The sequence below is a fragment of a genome, unplaced genomic scaffold (genome assembly GCF_019419815.1).
Source record: "Pyrus x bretschneideri cultivar Hongxiangsu unplaced genomic scaffold, Pyrus_bretschneideri_v1 Contig6, whole genome shotgun sequence".
Lineage (NCBI taxonomy): Eukaryota > Viridiplantae > Streptophyta > Magnoliopsida > Rosales > Rosaceae > Pyrus > Pyrus x bretschneideri.
The window spans coordinates 10,383,112-10,399,653 of record NW_025999798.1 but is presented as its reverse complement, the minus strand read 5'-3'; the positions used below and the strand labels follow the sequence as shown (position 1 = coordinate 10,399,653).

The following is a 16,542-nucleotide window of genomic DNA, read 5'->3' as shown; positions in this document are numbered from 1 at the left end:
TATTTTTTTTGTTAATGTATAAAAATAAGGGAAATGAATCATCTCCGGATTCTTTTCCACCTAATCCACCTAGTCCGGAATCCGAGCCGTTGAAATTTAATCAAACGGCTACAGTTATTATTACTTTTAGAGAGGTTCCCTGTTTGTAGCCGTTGAATCAAATTTCAAGTCTCAGACTAAATGAATTAGGTGGAAAGGGATCCGGAGTGAATTCCTTTCCAAAAATAGGCCCCCATGATTGCTGTCCTTCGTCTGCTTTGTTGATCATATGTTCGTTTTTGGTCCTCTATAATATAAAACTACATGATTTGCCAAAGGTAGAACAACATTTTGAAGTTCTCTATTAGGATCTTTGTTGTATTATGTGTACGCTTGTTTCCTTGATTTTACACGGTATTTATAACTGTTCTATTTGTCTCATCAACCATTTTGGAATGTTTGTTTGGTTCTTTTAATAAATTTATAATATGAGGAGGAGCAGGTGTTGTATTTATTTTTAAGTTGCAAGTGAAAAGAACAAAAACATGAGAAGTTCGCATACAACATTGACACGCATCGCACTGCATACAAGATAATTTGTATCGGTTCTCACTTGGTGATTTGTGATACGATTTTATAAAACCTTAGACCTGGAGATGTTTTGTTTTGTTTTGTTTCATCACGAGATTAAGTAGAGAGTATATATAGTTCTTAATTAATAATCGTGAGTCATGCTGGTTTTTGTTTTGTGTTTTATGGTCGAAACGAATCATGCTGCAGGCCTGCAGCAGATTGGCATCTGTGTTGAATTGTTAATGTCATGGTACCATGAGCCAATGGGGGGGACACCACTCCTTTATTGAACACACAACCACCACTCCTTTACAAAATTGGATGTTGAGAGTAGTTGAAAATTGGATGTTGAGAGTAACTAATCAACTAATTAGATCCTTTCCCAAACAGCCACTCAATGTTACAGTCTAATAGTATTTTTCTTCCCTAGTAAGTGAGAGATCTTATGTTCAATTATCGTCAAAGACGAATTTAAACTATATTATTGCTAACCCCTTGTGAGCTCACTCCTCCACCCCTTAGACCTACTCCAACTCTTGGAGTAAAACTCAAATTTTAGGTTCTAAACTTACCCTAACTTGATTCAACTTGGGGCAAATATGAGTTTTAACCCAAAACTTATTTCTAGGACAAATTTAGACTAGGATTCCCCTGGGTTAGTGAGGCTGCCCCACCATATATGTGTATTTTTTTTAGTTTTAAATTTATAAATTCGTTCAATCCAACTACTAAGATCTAATATGATTAAATCCAATAGTAAAAGAAAGGCTTAAATGTTAAAATGGTCCCTATGTTTTAGTCATTGGGTCAATTTAGTCCTTATGCTTTCAATTTAGCCAATTTGGTCATTGTGTTTATCTCCGTTAGCCAATTTAGACAATTTGGTTATTATAACTTATTTATAAAATTATAATTTATTTGATTTAAAATATTTAAAAATAAAATTAAATTAAAAATTAAAAGTTAAAAGAAAAAGTATTCTCCTCTCAACTCTCCGACCTCTTCCCTAACATTACCCCCTCTCTTTTCTATGTCACAACCTTAATCATTTTTCAGATTGGAAGTTTTATCTCTTATGTGTTATTTCTCATTGGTTTACATTTTCTGTAAAGAGAAAAGGTAATTATATCTCATACGATTTTTATTATGAATTTTTAAAAGAGATTGGATGAAATGTCCTTAATTGGTTAACAGAGAAACACGAGGACTAAGTTAGCCAAATTGAAAACACGGGGACTAAAGTGGTCATATGGCTATAACATAGGGACTATTGTGACATTTAAGCCTACAAAAAAGATCTAATGGTCCAAATTTAATCCAACGGCTCAAGTAATTAAAAAAATATTCTTTGCTCAAGTAATTTAAAAACAATTTTTTTTTATATGTATTTCATATTCTTTCATACTGTTCTACGAGTTTCATGGTGTCCGTTTAGTGATTTTCAATATTTTTGAGTTTAAAATGTTAGATTTTAACCTAGGAGTTGGAGATGATTTTAGTGTAGATAATATCATTTGTTAAAAACCAATAAATTAAGTACGTGTAGGTACACAAATAAATTGGACCACAAGCAGCTCTAAGCAGTCTTCAAAAATGCGAAGCCTACACCGTAGTGGAAGTTGGTCCAATATGATAAAAGCAGATGACACTTTATTACCGTTTTAGTTTGGTTTAGGTCAAGACATGCATGTGACGTGTGACCTTATGGCGGGATTCGAAGTAGAATTGAATAAGTTCAAAGCCAGCCGTGCTCCTTGAAGTTCCTTAGACAACCCAAAACCCCAATTCAATCATAGAAGAAAATAAAATCCAAAGTCCAACCTTCGGAGAAAATGAGAGAAAGAGATAGGGACCATCGCATTTTGGCCCTTTCACCAACGAATTGGTTCTAGAGCCGATCTTAGAAGTGGAGGTCCTAATTGAGGGGCTAAGATGTTGTGGAAGGGCAGCAGACACTGAAGTGAGCAAAGGCCTCGTTGTAAGCTTGGTGGTGCAAGTGCTCGAACTCAAGGATTAGATTGTCGTAATTGAAAATAAAAAATTGGAGAGCAGAGGAGGAAGCTGATTGAGACTGAGTGTGAAAGTCATCTTCATGTGGAGGAGGTCGAAAAAATTTTGGGGGTTCTGAACTAAATGAAGGTTGTCTGTGAGAGTATAAAAGAGGAAGAGAAAGGGATCGTGCTGCATGCCATGGCTGGCTGTGCTTGGGTTAGGATGTGATGGGTTAGGTTTCTGTGGTTTTGGATTATCTTTTATACTATATAAAGGACAAAGATGACGGTAAAAGACATTCGAGCCTTTTGTTTTTTGGTTTTTTTTTTTTTTTTTTAAGAAAACTTTATTTTAAGGGTGTATTAGTATTTTCATATCAACTTTTAGTTATAATTATTAAAAATTTAAAATGATAGTTAAAATTCTATTTAGAGTCTAAAATTTGATTATTTTTTCAAATTTCCCAATCAAATTACCTGGACGCGCTTGCGCTTTTACCAAAACGGCGTCAACGTACAGCATCGACCTTGAATGGTCCGCTTGGACAGAACGCAGCCGCCAGTGTTGTGACTCTCTCTAGTCCTTTTGCTCCTCTTTACTCTTTCATGAATTATATGCCATTTTAAAAATAAATAAATAAAAACTGTAGAGGAATATTCCTTCTGTATAAATAAAGTAAGGTGTAATTAGATTATTAGTCTCGTGGTTATACGGTAATTGAAAGATAATTTAAGTGGTAAAAAAAAAATTAGAATTTAAGCTCGTGTAATGAAGTTTTTTAGTTTTTATATACTAACAATTAACGGGGAGTTGACGAAATTTTCAAACTTGGGCCTAAATCCTAACGACTTCACCACAGAAGTTTAAATCCTAATTTTTTACCATAAGAGTTATCTTTCAACTACTACACTATCACGATGAAGACTAATAATCCAACTAGACCTAAAAGTAAAACTGACCACAATATTTACCTACTCTCTCAAATGAATGAGTTATGACACATAGTATTATGGTCTAATTATATTCTTATTCACTTATAAGTGAAAATTTTTATATTGGAATCTTGCCAAAGTGCCAACTATAGATAATATATTTTGTTAAAAAAATAGAAGTATTATTGAAATATTTGAGTTGGATACTTGGATTCTCATTTGCTCTTTGAAAGGTCAAAAAGGTCAAAAGGAAAAACTTTTTATATGATGTGCGGTGTGCCCGACACAGTTGCAGTTCATACTTCCGTTTTTTACTCTCGCTCTATCTTTAGCAGTCTATTCTTCTCCCCCAAATTCCGAAACCAAAATTCAGAGAACAAGGAAATGGAAAACGCCACTGTCATCTCCGGCGACAAGCCTACCGTGATGGTGACCAATGACGACGGAATTGAAGGGCCAGGACTTCTCGCTCTCGTCCATGTCCTCGTCTCCACCCATCGCTTCAATGTTCTCGTCTGTGCCCCCGACTCGTACGTAAAAGAAAAGAATTAAACATTTAAATGCTCTTCAGTCTTCACTTCCTCCAATCAAAATCCAATCCTTCATTTTTGCTGATTCAAAATTCGTATGCCTTTGCAGGGAGAAGTCAGCAGTGAGTCACTGCATCACATGGCGCCATCCGATTGCTGCCAAGAAAGTGCATATCGATGGAGCAACAGCGTATGCTGTTTCTGGTATGGAAAACCCCAGAATGTTTTTTCCAGTTTTTTTTCCAAAGTGATTACTTCCCTTTTCACCCAGAAAGGTAAAAGGTAAACAAGCTTTGTTCTTGATCAACTCTGTTTGCAGGATCTCCAGCTGATTGTGCTTCTTTGGGTGTTTCCAAAACGCTTTTTCCTACAATTCCTGACCTGGTAAATATTTTTTACTTCTGCACTGTTGCCTTTGATCACATTTCTTATCTGGGGTTTTTCTGATTTGTAATTACATGTGTTACTGTTTATACACACAGGTAATCAGTGGTATAAACAAGGGCAGCAACTGCGGTTATCACATGTTAGTAATCTTTTGTCTTCTGTTTCCTGTCGATAATTAGTTATCATTTTTTAAGATTTTGTCTCAAAATTATCACATTTAAACACAAAGATATGTGTAAGTTGCATCAGCTTTGGCCAGTGAAACTGAAATGATTATCTTTTAATTGTTGAAACCCAATGTAATTCTATACTAACTATTTGCTTTCGAAAAGATTTGGGTTTCCAAAAGATGGTATGGTGAGGAAAGTAGAATGATTTTATTCCAAGCACAACTTCTCACAAAGATGTAATCTTTTCCCAAAAAGTTATGAAGATCTATTATTTTGATGAATAAAAGACAAACACCCAATAGTTTTGTTCTCGAGAGTAGCCTACAAATCTAGTTGTCCCTAAAAATTTCAAATTGCTAGTTTTATTTTCTTGCTTCTTTCAGCCCATAACATTATTAATAAAGTTCTTTATTGTAACTGTAGTGTTTACTCTGGAACGGTGGCTGGTGCTCGCGAGGCCTTTTTCAACGGTGTTCCTGCAATATCTGTATCATATGATTGGTAAGTGTACCGGTTTGATGGTTTATTGCTTGATGAACAATATTTTCTCTGCACATGAAGATGAATCTCAATGAACATTTCAAATTGTTAGGGCCGGTATTATATTTTTCTCGTAATTTTATTCTTTCCTTTTTTTACTTGGAGAAAAAGCAAATTCTTGTGTGTTTTTACCTATTTTAATCTCCTGTATGACTACATTGAGTTCTGGCCGTACAGGGTTGGAGGTAAGAGCAATATTAATGATTTCACAATTGCTGCCGAGGCTTGCTTACCCATCATAAATGGAGTACTGGTGGAATTAAGAAACAAAACCTATCCTCAAAGATGTTTCTTGAATGTAGATCTGCCATGTAATGTTGCTAATCATAAGGTAAATTTCTGGATGCATGCTGTGTGTCTGTAATATTCAGTATAGCAACCCTCGTCAAATGCAGTTTCTCCTTAACAACTACAGTTGCCAACTTGCACGCCTACTTTGTCTTTTCTCTTTTCCAATGTGCTTGTATTGAGTCATTTTAAGACTCACTATACTGCAGAAGACAAAACTCAATGATAAGCGCAGTGGTATTTGTGCATGAACATGCTTATCCAGGTTATTTCACTACTGAAGTAATTTGTATCAGTAGCTTTTCTTTCTTTCCTTTCCTTCTTTGTCTCTCGTTTTCTTTTACTCTGAATACCTTTCAATGCAAGATTTGTAGGCAGTTTGTTTATTGTTATATGATTTAGTTATCGTTACTAGATTGCGCTTAAGTTTGGTTTTCTCTTAGGATATGGTCGGGTGAGGGACTTCCAAATTCCAAGGCATTTAGGCAAAGTGAAGAAGAAATGGACAGAAAGTTAAGACAGGAGGAATTAGAAATGCACCTCATGAGCATTGTATGAGATAGAGATTTGTAAATGATTCCAAGTAGTCATTTTCAAATTCCTCTATCATGCCTTTTATAATGCTAATGTGGTGCATGTCTAATCCCCCTGTCAAGCTTTTTGTGGTCCATTTCTTCATCACTATGCCTAAATCTCTTGGAATTTCGAAGTTCCTCACCCAAACATACCCTTAGTGAAATGGATGCTGCTTCCAGTTTTATGACAGGAGCATTATCCCTTATATTATCCATTGATTTTAACATATGGCTTTGCAATATTGTTCTCTTCTTCTCTTGTGCCTTAATAGGGGTATAAGCTCACTAAGCAAGGTAAAAGTATAATAAAAATGGGGTGGAGGCAAGTTACTTCTGACTCGGAAGGTGGGAAAATGTTGTCAACAATGGTAAATTCAATTGCGTCAGCTGAAATTGCTACATCAACCACACCAGCTGAAAATCCTTATTTCGCGAGAGAAGTGGGTCCTTTTCTCTTTCTTTCTGCTTTACTGTATTCTAGGCTGTTTCCCTTTTCCATTGCTTTTGTTTTCTTTTAAATAAAACTTGATTAGCTGTTTACCTCCTTATCATTTCTTCCTTAGAAACATAATAATTGGCTTCTTGTTAGTTCTCTTGGTTACATCATTGAATGAGAAATCTCGAATCCAAACTGATGAAGGAATTAGATAATCAAGCAGTGCAGTCTTTGGTGTCTTTTTGTTGGTGCTAGTCTGTGTTCTTCTTTAGAAACTAGTCTAAAAGTACACCATCTAGAATTTTGGGTTTTCTCCATCTTTCATACGGAAAACTATCATTTCCTTGAAGAAAGTTACTTTGAGAGTTTTTAAAAAGTGGCCATGGGGTTATTGGTGCTCTTGTAATTGTATATTTGGTTGAAACAACTATCGGTTAATCTGAACCTTTTTGGAGTACACCAATGTGGGTGGTTGACGAACACATTTGATGCTTTTGTTCTTCCTTTAAAGGGAACTGCAATTGTTGAATTGAGGCATCTTCGAATACCAGCTAATATGGGGAGAAGGGTGGTCAGGGGCCTTATTTATAAAACTCAAATTTAAGCATTGAATGATAAATTGTAGTGTTAAAGTTTTGTAGTCTTTGAAATTGTTTAGTGCTAAATCTGGGTTATCGATGCTGAAATTTGAAGTGCTGTAAATTTAGAACTGATTTAAGTACACTTTTTTGGTTAATAGTTGAAAATAGTTCCGAGTAAGGGAAAGCTGGTGCTAATTGCTTACAACTAGATAAGAAGGCTGATAATTTGGTGGTTGTGGTCTTGGTGGTGGAAGGTGGTGCTGCCAATGACTGATGGTAGACGCATGTATTTGGCTATGTCTGAACATGAGGTGGTAATGATGGTGGCAATACTGGTATTAGTGGCAGTTGTTGCCAAAAGGATAGTAAGGAGGGAAATGATGGTAATAATGTATAGGGTTTAAACAGCATTCAGTTCAAGGTTAAGATTTTGGATGATGGAAGTAAGGATGATAAAACTTTCATTCCGTAATATTTTTCATTCCGCAACATGCAATACTTTCTGAGATATTTTCGTGTGTTTGATTTCCTTTCTCTCGTTCTTTTGATTGTAGTTGACTTGAGTGAATGAGTTGCACAAATCTGATGCTGTTTAGAGCAGCCAAAATTAAAGGGAATGTTTTCCTGGTTTGTGTGCATCATTTCAGGGTAATCTATTTCCAATTTTGCAGGTAAGGGGTGCCCAAGTTGATGAGGATGATAATGACCACCGCTTTCTTCAAGAAGGATATGTGCGTATCATTTTAGTTTCTGCAGACGTATCTTTGTAGTTTGCATGACTATACACTAACACAATACTCACGATTTGATCAGATTACTGTCACTCCTCTTGGTGTCATCTCTAATGCTGAGATAGACTGCCAGACCTACTTCAAAGAGTGGCTTCCAACCGTGGTTGAGCGCCCCTCTCCATCGGCTTTATAAAGCTATTAAACGACCTGGTTAGTATAACACAGTAAAGTTTTCATAAGTCTGAAATTCTTTTATATTTGTTAATTTTGAACCTTATAATTTTTAGGTACTTGTGTGATCAAACCTGGTCTTTGCACTGCTTTTACGAATTAGTATGAAAGTGTTATGTACATTGAGGGCCTGGAATTAATTCGTTGCCAATTGAGTCTCCGTGTCACTAAAACGCTTGCAAAGTTTCTCAGGTATTATTTTCGGCTATGCAGCCGTAGTGAGGCAACTCACCATAATACACATGAACAATTGTCTTACACAAGTATTTTCCAGTGATTAGAATGACTTATAATATACGGATATACTGTTATAAAGATATGTGTACATGTATAAGTTTAAATATTTTTATTTTATTAGTATAAGACAGTGTATGAAATGCCATGTAAATTGTTCTCCGTAATTAGAGTCGAATTTTGCGAAAATATTGAGGGATGGGACTTTAGGAGATTTGTCGTGCCCTATTTAACGTGTTGAAGTTGTATTTGCCCAAGGTGCAAAAAAGTTCTAAAAATATCTAAATCTAGTAAAAAAGATTAGACTAAATCGCACTACTTTATTAGCAGATATTAGTGGCCTGAAAGTGGCTGTTGCCACCAACTCGACCAGGTGTCTTGTGTTTCCAACGCACACTTATAAAAAACCAAAAAGAAGGAAATAATTACATCTCGAAAGGCCACTTCATCGGAAATTAGTCATTAAGGTTTCGAGTCACACATAAAAGCAATGACCTAAAGACAGTTTGATTACTGCTTTTTAATCATCCATGGACCAGGTCGGTGGACACCAAGATTTAGTATGTTACTAGCAAAGTGTTCGCGCGATGTGTTGGTGTTTAAGATGCTTTGGAAATATATGTATACAAGAAACAGAAGTTATAGAAACTAGACTTACAAACATAAGCTCATAGTTATCAAAAGATTGGTATCCTACCTGCAATGCCTTGTTGAATGTTGAAAAAGTTTCACACTGCCTTGAAATATCAGACGCATGATGGGTTATTCCAAGGACGTTATCTTGTCTGGAATACCTTGGTGATTGTTGAAAAAGTTTCACTCCGCCTTGAAATTTTAGGCATGGAGTAGATCATTCGAGGACGTTATCCTGTTCGAAATGCCCTTGTCTGTTTGAAATTAAAAACTAAAGACACTCAGTACTACGGTCTGGTAGTATTCCTTTTCACTTATAAGTGAGAGCTCGTAGGTTCGAATCTCGTTGATGGCGAATTTGATACCAAATTAGGTTGCTCATTATGTGGTTTAGCCGAACTCCTTCTCTCTTTAGTATAAGATATATCGTTGTAAAAAAAAAAAAAAAAAAAGTTTAAAACTAAAGGAAATGTTTCAAAGTAGCAAGATGCGGACAACAATTTGAGTGCTGATACCGTCCGGCTCGAACTACACACAAACTGAGAAAACCAACAAAGTTCAGTTTTGCAGTAAGTTACAGAATATAACACAAAAACTAACTGAAAACAAGAAAGCATCGTAGTATATCACGAATTCTAAAACATAAACCTACAAAAATAAAAAAAATTTAGGTTTGCAGTAAATTATGAATTTTAAAACAACCAAAGATCAAGAAAATTCAGTTTTGCAATAAATTATGAATCCCAAAACAAAAAATTTAGCCTTCTCTCTATTTCCTTAGCTAGCCACCGTGCTCTTAAAATTCCTCTATCTCCTATATCTCATAAAGAGAAGTACATGCATGTCCATTTCAGCTCTAAAAACCAAAAGAAAATATTAGGGTTTCTTAGTTTCTTATCCAAATCCACCAATTTGAATCAAATCTCTGCAGCCCAGCTTGAAATCCATCTCAAATCCCCTCCACGAACAAGAATCTTACAACATGCATGAAGAGGAATCAAATAAAAACTCAAATTCCAAATTCTCAAATCTGGAAGTTGAAAATTTCGAGAAGCTACATACCTTGAGGAGAGGAAGAGATTGATACCCTATCCGATGTTGGGGGTGGTCAAGATTGACCGAGATCGACAATAAATCACTTAAATTCGTCGACTAGTTAGGAGCTCGACACGAATCTATAGCTTTCGACCTTGCATGATTTCGTAGATTATTTTTAATTAGCAGTTTTTAATTTTTTTAATTTTGTTAATTAAAAAACAAAAACCTGAAAAACCAAATTTTAAAGACTCAAGAAAGAGTTTTCAATTTTTATTTTTAAATTGAAAGTAGTTATCAAATGAGTTTTAATTTTTTAATTAAAAAATAAAATTGTTATCAAACAGTCATAAAATTAACTACATATTGATCCAAATCTATAACCTTTATATTCTATTATTTCGATCACTTAGTAAAGGATCCACGACATCGCAAATTTCAAATATAAAACTACACATCAAAGTTCCTCACTACTTTTTTTCTAGAATCAGTCAGTCAATAAATCACATTATTAAAGATTGCTTGACATTTTTGTGCAATCATAAACTACTTTACTGATTTGATATTTTTAGTTTCTAAAAAAATATAGGACACGTAAATCATGTAGGTTGTCCCATCCATTCGTTGATAGACAAACTGAAGAAACAAAAAGAGCCACCTCAACCACTGGAAATAGACAAAACAACAAAAAAAAGGGACTTGGATCCTCTCCTGAGCCTAAGGAGAGGATCCTCCTGACTAAGAACTGTGGATTGTTGAATTTTTATCTAACAGCTATAAATAGAGGGGTCATTTTAAAGTTATAATAATTATAACCGTTGGATAAAAATCCAAATGGCCCAGAGTTCTGATTGTAATATTTTGCTGCTTTCACATACGAAATATGTCGTTTCGTTTCAGAAAAGCATACTGCATATCTGATTATGTAGAAGAAAGATTCATTCAGCTTTGAAGCCATTCAAAAACTCCTAAATCACAAGAAAGGCAAAATATTTCAATGCATTGCATTTACAGGTAACTGGAAAAAAAAAATACTGGACAAAGACCTTTTACATGTACCCCAGTATAAAAAATGTATATATACACACATAAGTACATAAATAGGATGTATACTTGGCAGCACGAAATCACTCTCACTCATATACTATGGAGAACAATGGAGCCTTCATATGAATTCATGCTTTTGGTGGTGGTAAAGAAGGTGTGGTATGTGTATGGGCCTCCACTAGTATTGACCACAGGACATGCACATCCTCGCAGGGGCAGGATTTTACATCCTCATACAGAATGTAAATTCCTCTTCCTGCTACAAACAACCACAAAGAGATCCAAATATTAGTTATCGCAATAGATTGTAGATCTTAAAAAGGCTTGTGTGTGCGTGCGCGACAGTTTCAAGAAGACACTGATATTGTGCAGAAGGCTCAAAAGTGGAGGGAAATGCAGGTTGGGTGCATGAACATGAAACTAGAACGCGTAGTTGAGCGTGCAGAAGTATGGAGAAAATGTAAGGGTTGGAGAAAGTGATGAGAACTTACTTTTCTTCGGACCGGAATGGAGGCGAAACCACATCTTCTTAAGAGGAGAGAAGAGGGAGTGCAGCCACCCCATTTTCAGAAGAGGGTGTGACGCGCATGTAGGTGAAACCAAATGAGAAGAAGAAAAATAAACAAAAAGAGACAAAGAAACGGAATGAGAGAAATGAAATGTAGGTATTGCTTAGAGAAGGGGTGAAGTTTTTAAAGTCACTGTTTTCTAAGACAATTTTTACTTTCATTCCCTTTGCAATGCAGGCCAGTCACGTGTATCACATGTTGCTCTTGCTGCCATGTCTTTGTCAAACCCTCGCCCTTTTATATCTTATAACACAAGGAGCCACTCGGCCACCCTCACCAATCACATTTGCTTTTCTACACACTTCTACACAGAGCTCTCTCTCTTTCTCTCTCTCTCTCTCTCTCTCTCTCTCTCTCTCTCTCTCTCTCTCTCTTGTGAATTGAGTTCCTTATGCCTCAAGCCACATTTTCCTATTCACGCACTCCTTTTCAGCTCTTTACTTTTTTCACATTCTGTTTATTATTATCTATTGATTCTCCTTTGATTTATTCATTCCAAAGGCTAAAACTAAACAGAAATATGCATAAAAAATAAAAATAAGTTTACGGAAATCAGTTCCCTTTTTTGTTTTACCATTTTAGGTCACTTCTTGCGTTTTAAGTAAACCCCCAAGCTTCTTATTGGACTCACGTACAAGGTCTGTGTCTTCAGTACCTCAACCTGTCCCATACTCCAATTTGGTTGCCCTAGAAGTGTCTCAGACCATGGTTTCCTAGCTGACTCATCAACCCCTTGGTTCCATACCATTCTTAATTTGCTTTTGATTAGTCCTAACTTTCTAATTAGGGATATGACCTTCATGATTGAATAGCACATTCTTCAAACTAATAAATAAGAAGCAGAAAACATAATCTCCTCTTCTCATAGGTAAGAAATGGCCTTTAGCATCTTAATCATATATGTCTCTGTTATGATCAATCGGTCTAAGTAATTTGCCTCATTCACATCTAGGTCATGAATGTTTGGAATCCATATTATGTAATGAGACATTGCTTTTGAAATAAAAAATAAATAAAAGTTATAAAACTGCTTTTGGTCTAATTCTTGGGCAATAATTGAGTTGGGGCTTACTATAAAATAAACATCAGCTACGTAACACATTAGCCTTTCCTATTCATTCAATCCATTAAGTTCTTCAATTTGGTTTTTAAAACAGTTAAATTTTGTTCCATTCTTCCCAAGGTGATCAATAATGAGGATTTCAGTCTAGCCCAATCACAGAAGTACCATCTTCTGCAGACCACTCCAAAACTCTTTCCCAGCTGCTATTCTTCCGATGTCGCTGCATTGGGCTTTTTTATTTTATCAAAGTCATTGGACCTTAAGCCCGTAATCACTAAACTGGCTCCTATAATAGGCCTACAGAAAGCCCAACACTTCTTTTGAAATACAGTAGTTGATTTGCTACTTTTATTTTTGTAAATAAAATATATTAAAAAAAAAAAAAAGGAAACTATACAAAACAAGCAGCATAAGCTGCAGCCACCAGAAACAAATAACGTTGCATCAAAGCAATAGCAGCAACAGGAGGAAAGTACAAAACCCCAAGGGTAGGGCAACAAATGGGGACATTCCATTCTCGCAAAATAGTGGTTTTTCTACTTTAGTATATGCTTATTGTAAGTCTTAAATTCCACTTATGTAATTTGATTTGTAAAGTAATACGATATGGTGGAGGATCCTTAATTCTGAATACAAATTATAATAATTTGGTATGAAACTAGCCATCCACGAGAATTAACTTTAAAATCTTCATAGTACAATAATATGATTCGTGAAGAATCTTTTGTTTTTTGTTTTTTGCTAGACAAATATTTCTATTTGTAATTGGTAATAAGAAACACAAAATATATACATAGTTTACTTTTCCTCTATGAAGAGTAGGTAGTGTATGTGCCAGAACACTTTTAAGGAAAGTTCAAGTTCTACTCTAAATTAATTAGCAATATGGGCATAAGAGTATATCTGTTTATACGGATACGTGAGATATCTTATACTTTTATGTGAGACATTTCTTCATGTATGACGAATATAACACGTAAACAACACTAATTCGATATGGTGGAGCACTTGGGGTCGTTAAGCTTCATATGTGGGCTAACCAGACTTAGATACTATGAACGTAGTTGAGGTTTAACCATGAAACCAAATGACAGTATGAAGAATAACTTAATTTCTTATACGCACATACAATATTTCGTAAACTTTCAATGTAGAACAGTTCTTCACACACTAACAAAAAAATTGAGTCAGATTCGATGGATTTGGGTTGCCCTTGCACCATTGGTTGAGTTAATCCTACCAATTAAGGCCAAAGCATATAAAATGAAAGTAATTTGTATCGAATGAATAACCACTACCGTGCTTCCCGCTGTAATAATGTTATGTTATGCGTAAGTTTCTTTTCAGATACACATGTACCAATACGATGCATGCATAATCTAGACTATGAACCTACGGTTCAATCAGTGTCCTTGAAACCAGACCAATCCTCTGGTCCAAGAGAAAATTTTCATTATGACCGAAACACGAAAAGTACACTATGTGTTTTTATATAAGTGTTGAAATTTTTTATTTTTTAAGTTATTAAAATTTCCCTAGGCCAAGGCAAAAGCTCAGCTGATAGAACCAATACAATCATCTGTAAGACTGACTGAGAGATCGTCTACAGTAAAAGGATTTCCAATAATTATTGATTTTCACACAGGGTTTCAATCATTTCATCCAAAATCCGGAAATAAAGATGCTCCATCTCCACTCCCAAAGTTTGACCTCGCCATATCTCATACAAGTTACAAGATGATGTAATTTACTTTTACCATTTAGACATGCAGCCCTCATTCGGCGGGGTACCTGCATTCGCCATGTGCTTGGAAATGACCTGCAATGTTTACGACAATGCATACTTGATTCATGGGCTTCTCACTTCTTCATGGTAAAAAAGTAATACAAACATGAGTAAAAGAGCTAGTAGAATAATTAAAGGCATGTTAGCAAATACGAATTGGAATCGTTATAACCTTTTAGTTTCTTGCGTTTATTATAATGTGTACAAAAATGAACATAAAACACTGGTTTAATTTGCACTTTGTGAGTAGAAAGACCAAATATAAATTTGGTTCTTGGGTGCAAAGATTAAAATAAAAACAATTATACCTCATATATACTACAATTAACGGTGTTATGATTTTGTACCTACAACTTTTGGAGTGCTTGGGTAATGTTACAGAAGGAAATTGTTTGTGGGTTCTAGTTGGGTTTGTATACAATAGTGAGCAGTGCAGATTTAGATGTTCAAATTTGAAAATTAAATTAACTGACATATTTGGTGTGCGTGATTTAAATTTGAGATAATTTTGAGGTTAATCAGGAGTTGGATAATCTGGAGATTTTAGTGGCAAGGCTAGTAATTTAAGGTACATAAATGTATGTCACTAAGATGAGTTATGACAATGTGATAAATAGAGGACTTGAATCAAAGTTTTGAACTAAATAAGGCATGAGTTTCTATCATTTGATCATGAGAGACTGAAAAGTAAGTGTCTCTAGAATTATTTTAATTCTTAACCTTTCATGTATTTATTTTTTTGAAATGAAACGATAGCAATTTTATTTGAACACGTTAGCTTGTAATGTGTTTATCAGCTCATATGGTATATGAAAAAATTGTAGATTTTCCTTCAAATTCGTAATTGAATAAATTAAAAAATAAAAAAAATAAAAAAGTAAAAAAGTAAAAAGCTAGAAGAACTAGTTGATCTGATTCACTTTCTTTCCTTTATTCTGATTTCTTCAGTTCTTTACTTCTAATTCATGTTAAGTAAATATGTCATCAATTTATTAATTTAGACCATATGCATAAATTCGTTTCCTCCATCTCAGTATCACTTGTAAAAAGCGCACACGCAACAACATAAAGAAATATTGAGATATTGGAGTCAAATCATCTAAATGTTACAAGTTCCTTTTTGTCTAATCACACCAATTCATCAGACCAAGTGAAAAGGTTAATAAGTTAACTTACTATCATTACCAAATTCACTTTTACTTGAATTGTTGTCTCAATTCAACCATATCCTTACATGATTTCAGTTTAACGGTAGTTTTACTATTCTCCATGTCAATTCATCAACATATTAGCCAATGGATTCTATAGAACATGATATCATATAAGAGAATGTTGATGAAATGAAAATGTGAATTTGTAGCATGAATTAACTTGTACGGTTGTAAGTTTCCTTGATTGCCCTAATCAATGTAACACTTTTCATGGAAATTAATCAAATATTAATATATTTTTCATTCCATTAACGTCAAGTCGACTTATCAAATTTTAAATCATTCCAAAAAAATCTCATTACTTCAAGTTTTAAGAATTTATTTGCCTGTTGCTACTTGAATAATGTTTGACTATTCAAAGATGAGTAGGAATTCCTACTTAAAATTTTTCAAAATTGTTCGTTGTCAATTCATAGAATTTCGTATTTATAATTAGAACCGTTGATATTATAAATCACTCTATAAAGATCGTCTCTGCAAAAAATCAATTAAACTAAGGTCATTTAGTCATTAAACTGTTTAAAAACAAATGAACGATATTGGTAAAAGCATTACGAACCGTCAATGTATTTGCTACAATAGATTGACTAAACGACTGCTACAATAAATTGACTAAACGACCTTAGTTTAAATTTTTTTTTTATATAGAGATGACCTTTACAGTGTGATTCATAATATGAACAGTTCTAATCATAAGCACAAAACTCAAAGATTAAAACTCCAAGAGTTTTGAGTAGAGTTCCTACTCCTCTTTGAGTAGTCAAGTATTATTCTTGCTACTTGGTACTATGATTTAATGATATTTATTTTCACTTACAACTTATAAGTGGAAGGTCTTGTCAGTTGTCACTTAACGCTGTAGTGTAGTAGCATTCCTCTTCATTTAACAATGAGATGTCTTAAGTTCAAATCTCATGATGAATGACAAGTTCGAAGTTTAATTGTTTCACCTTCATTACTTTCATCTTCATGTTGAATGTTCTTATCTTCACTAAATCGTTATCCTAGTATAAAAAAAT

General features: G+C 34.5%; 1 protein-coding gene and 1 long non-coding RNA gene across 2 annotated transcripts; one reads left to right on the top strand and one right to left on the bottom strand.

Annotated features, from left to right (window-relative positions):
• The first annotated feature begins 3,839 nt into the window (after window positions 1–3,839).
• Window positions 3,840–8,262, top strand: LOC103935984 (5'-nucleotidase SurE). The gene is made up of 10 exons (XM_009345818.3): window positions 3,840–4,006; window positions 4,116–4,210; window positions 4,326–4,390; window positions 4,489–4,532; window positions 4,987–5,064; window positions 5,281–5,434; window positions 6,239–6,406; window positions 7,655–7,714; window positions 7,797–7,924; window positions 8,002–8,262. Exons 1-9 carry the CDS (start codon window positions 3,861–3,863, stop codon window positions 7,905–7,907), a joined length of 921 nt encoding a protein of 306 aa, XP_009344093.2. The 5' UTR covers window positions 3,840–3,860; the 3' UTR covers window positions 7,908–7,924; window positions 8,002–8,262.
• A 2,554-nt stretch (window positions 8,263–10,816) lies between these two features.
• Window positions 10,817–11,635, bottom strand: LOC125471656. Its single transcript, XR_007253754.1, has 2 exons — window positions 11,386–11,635; window positions 10,817–11,153 (listed from the first exon to the last, which is right to left on the bottom strand). It is a non-coding gene; the product is annotated as an uncharacterized LOC125471656 (long non-coding RNA).
• Window positions 11,636–16,542: the final 4,907 nt, after the last annotated feature.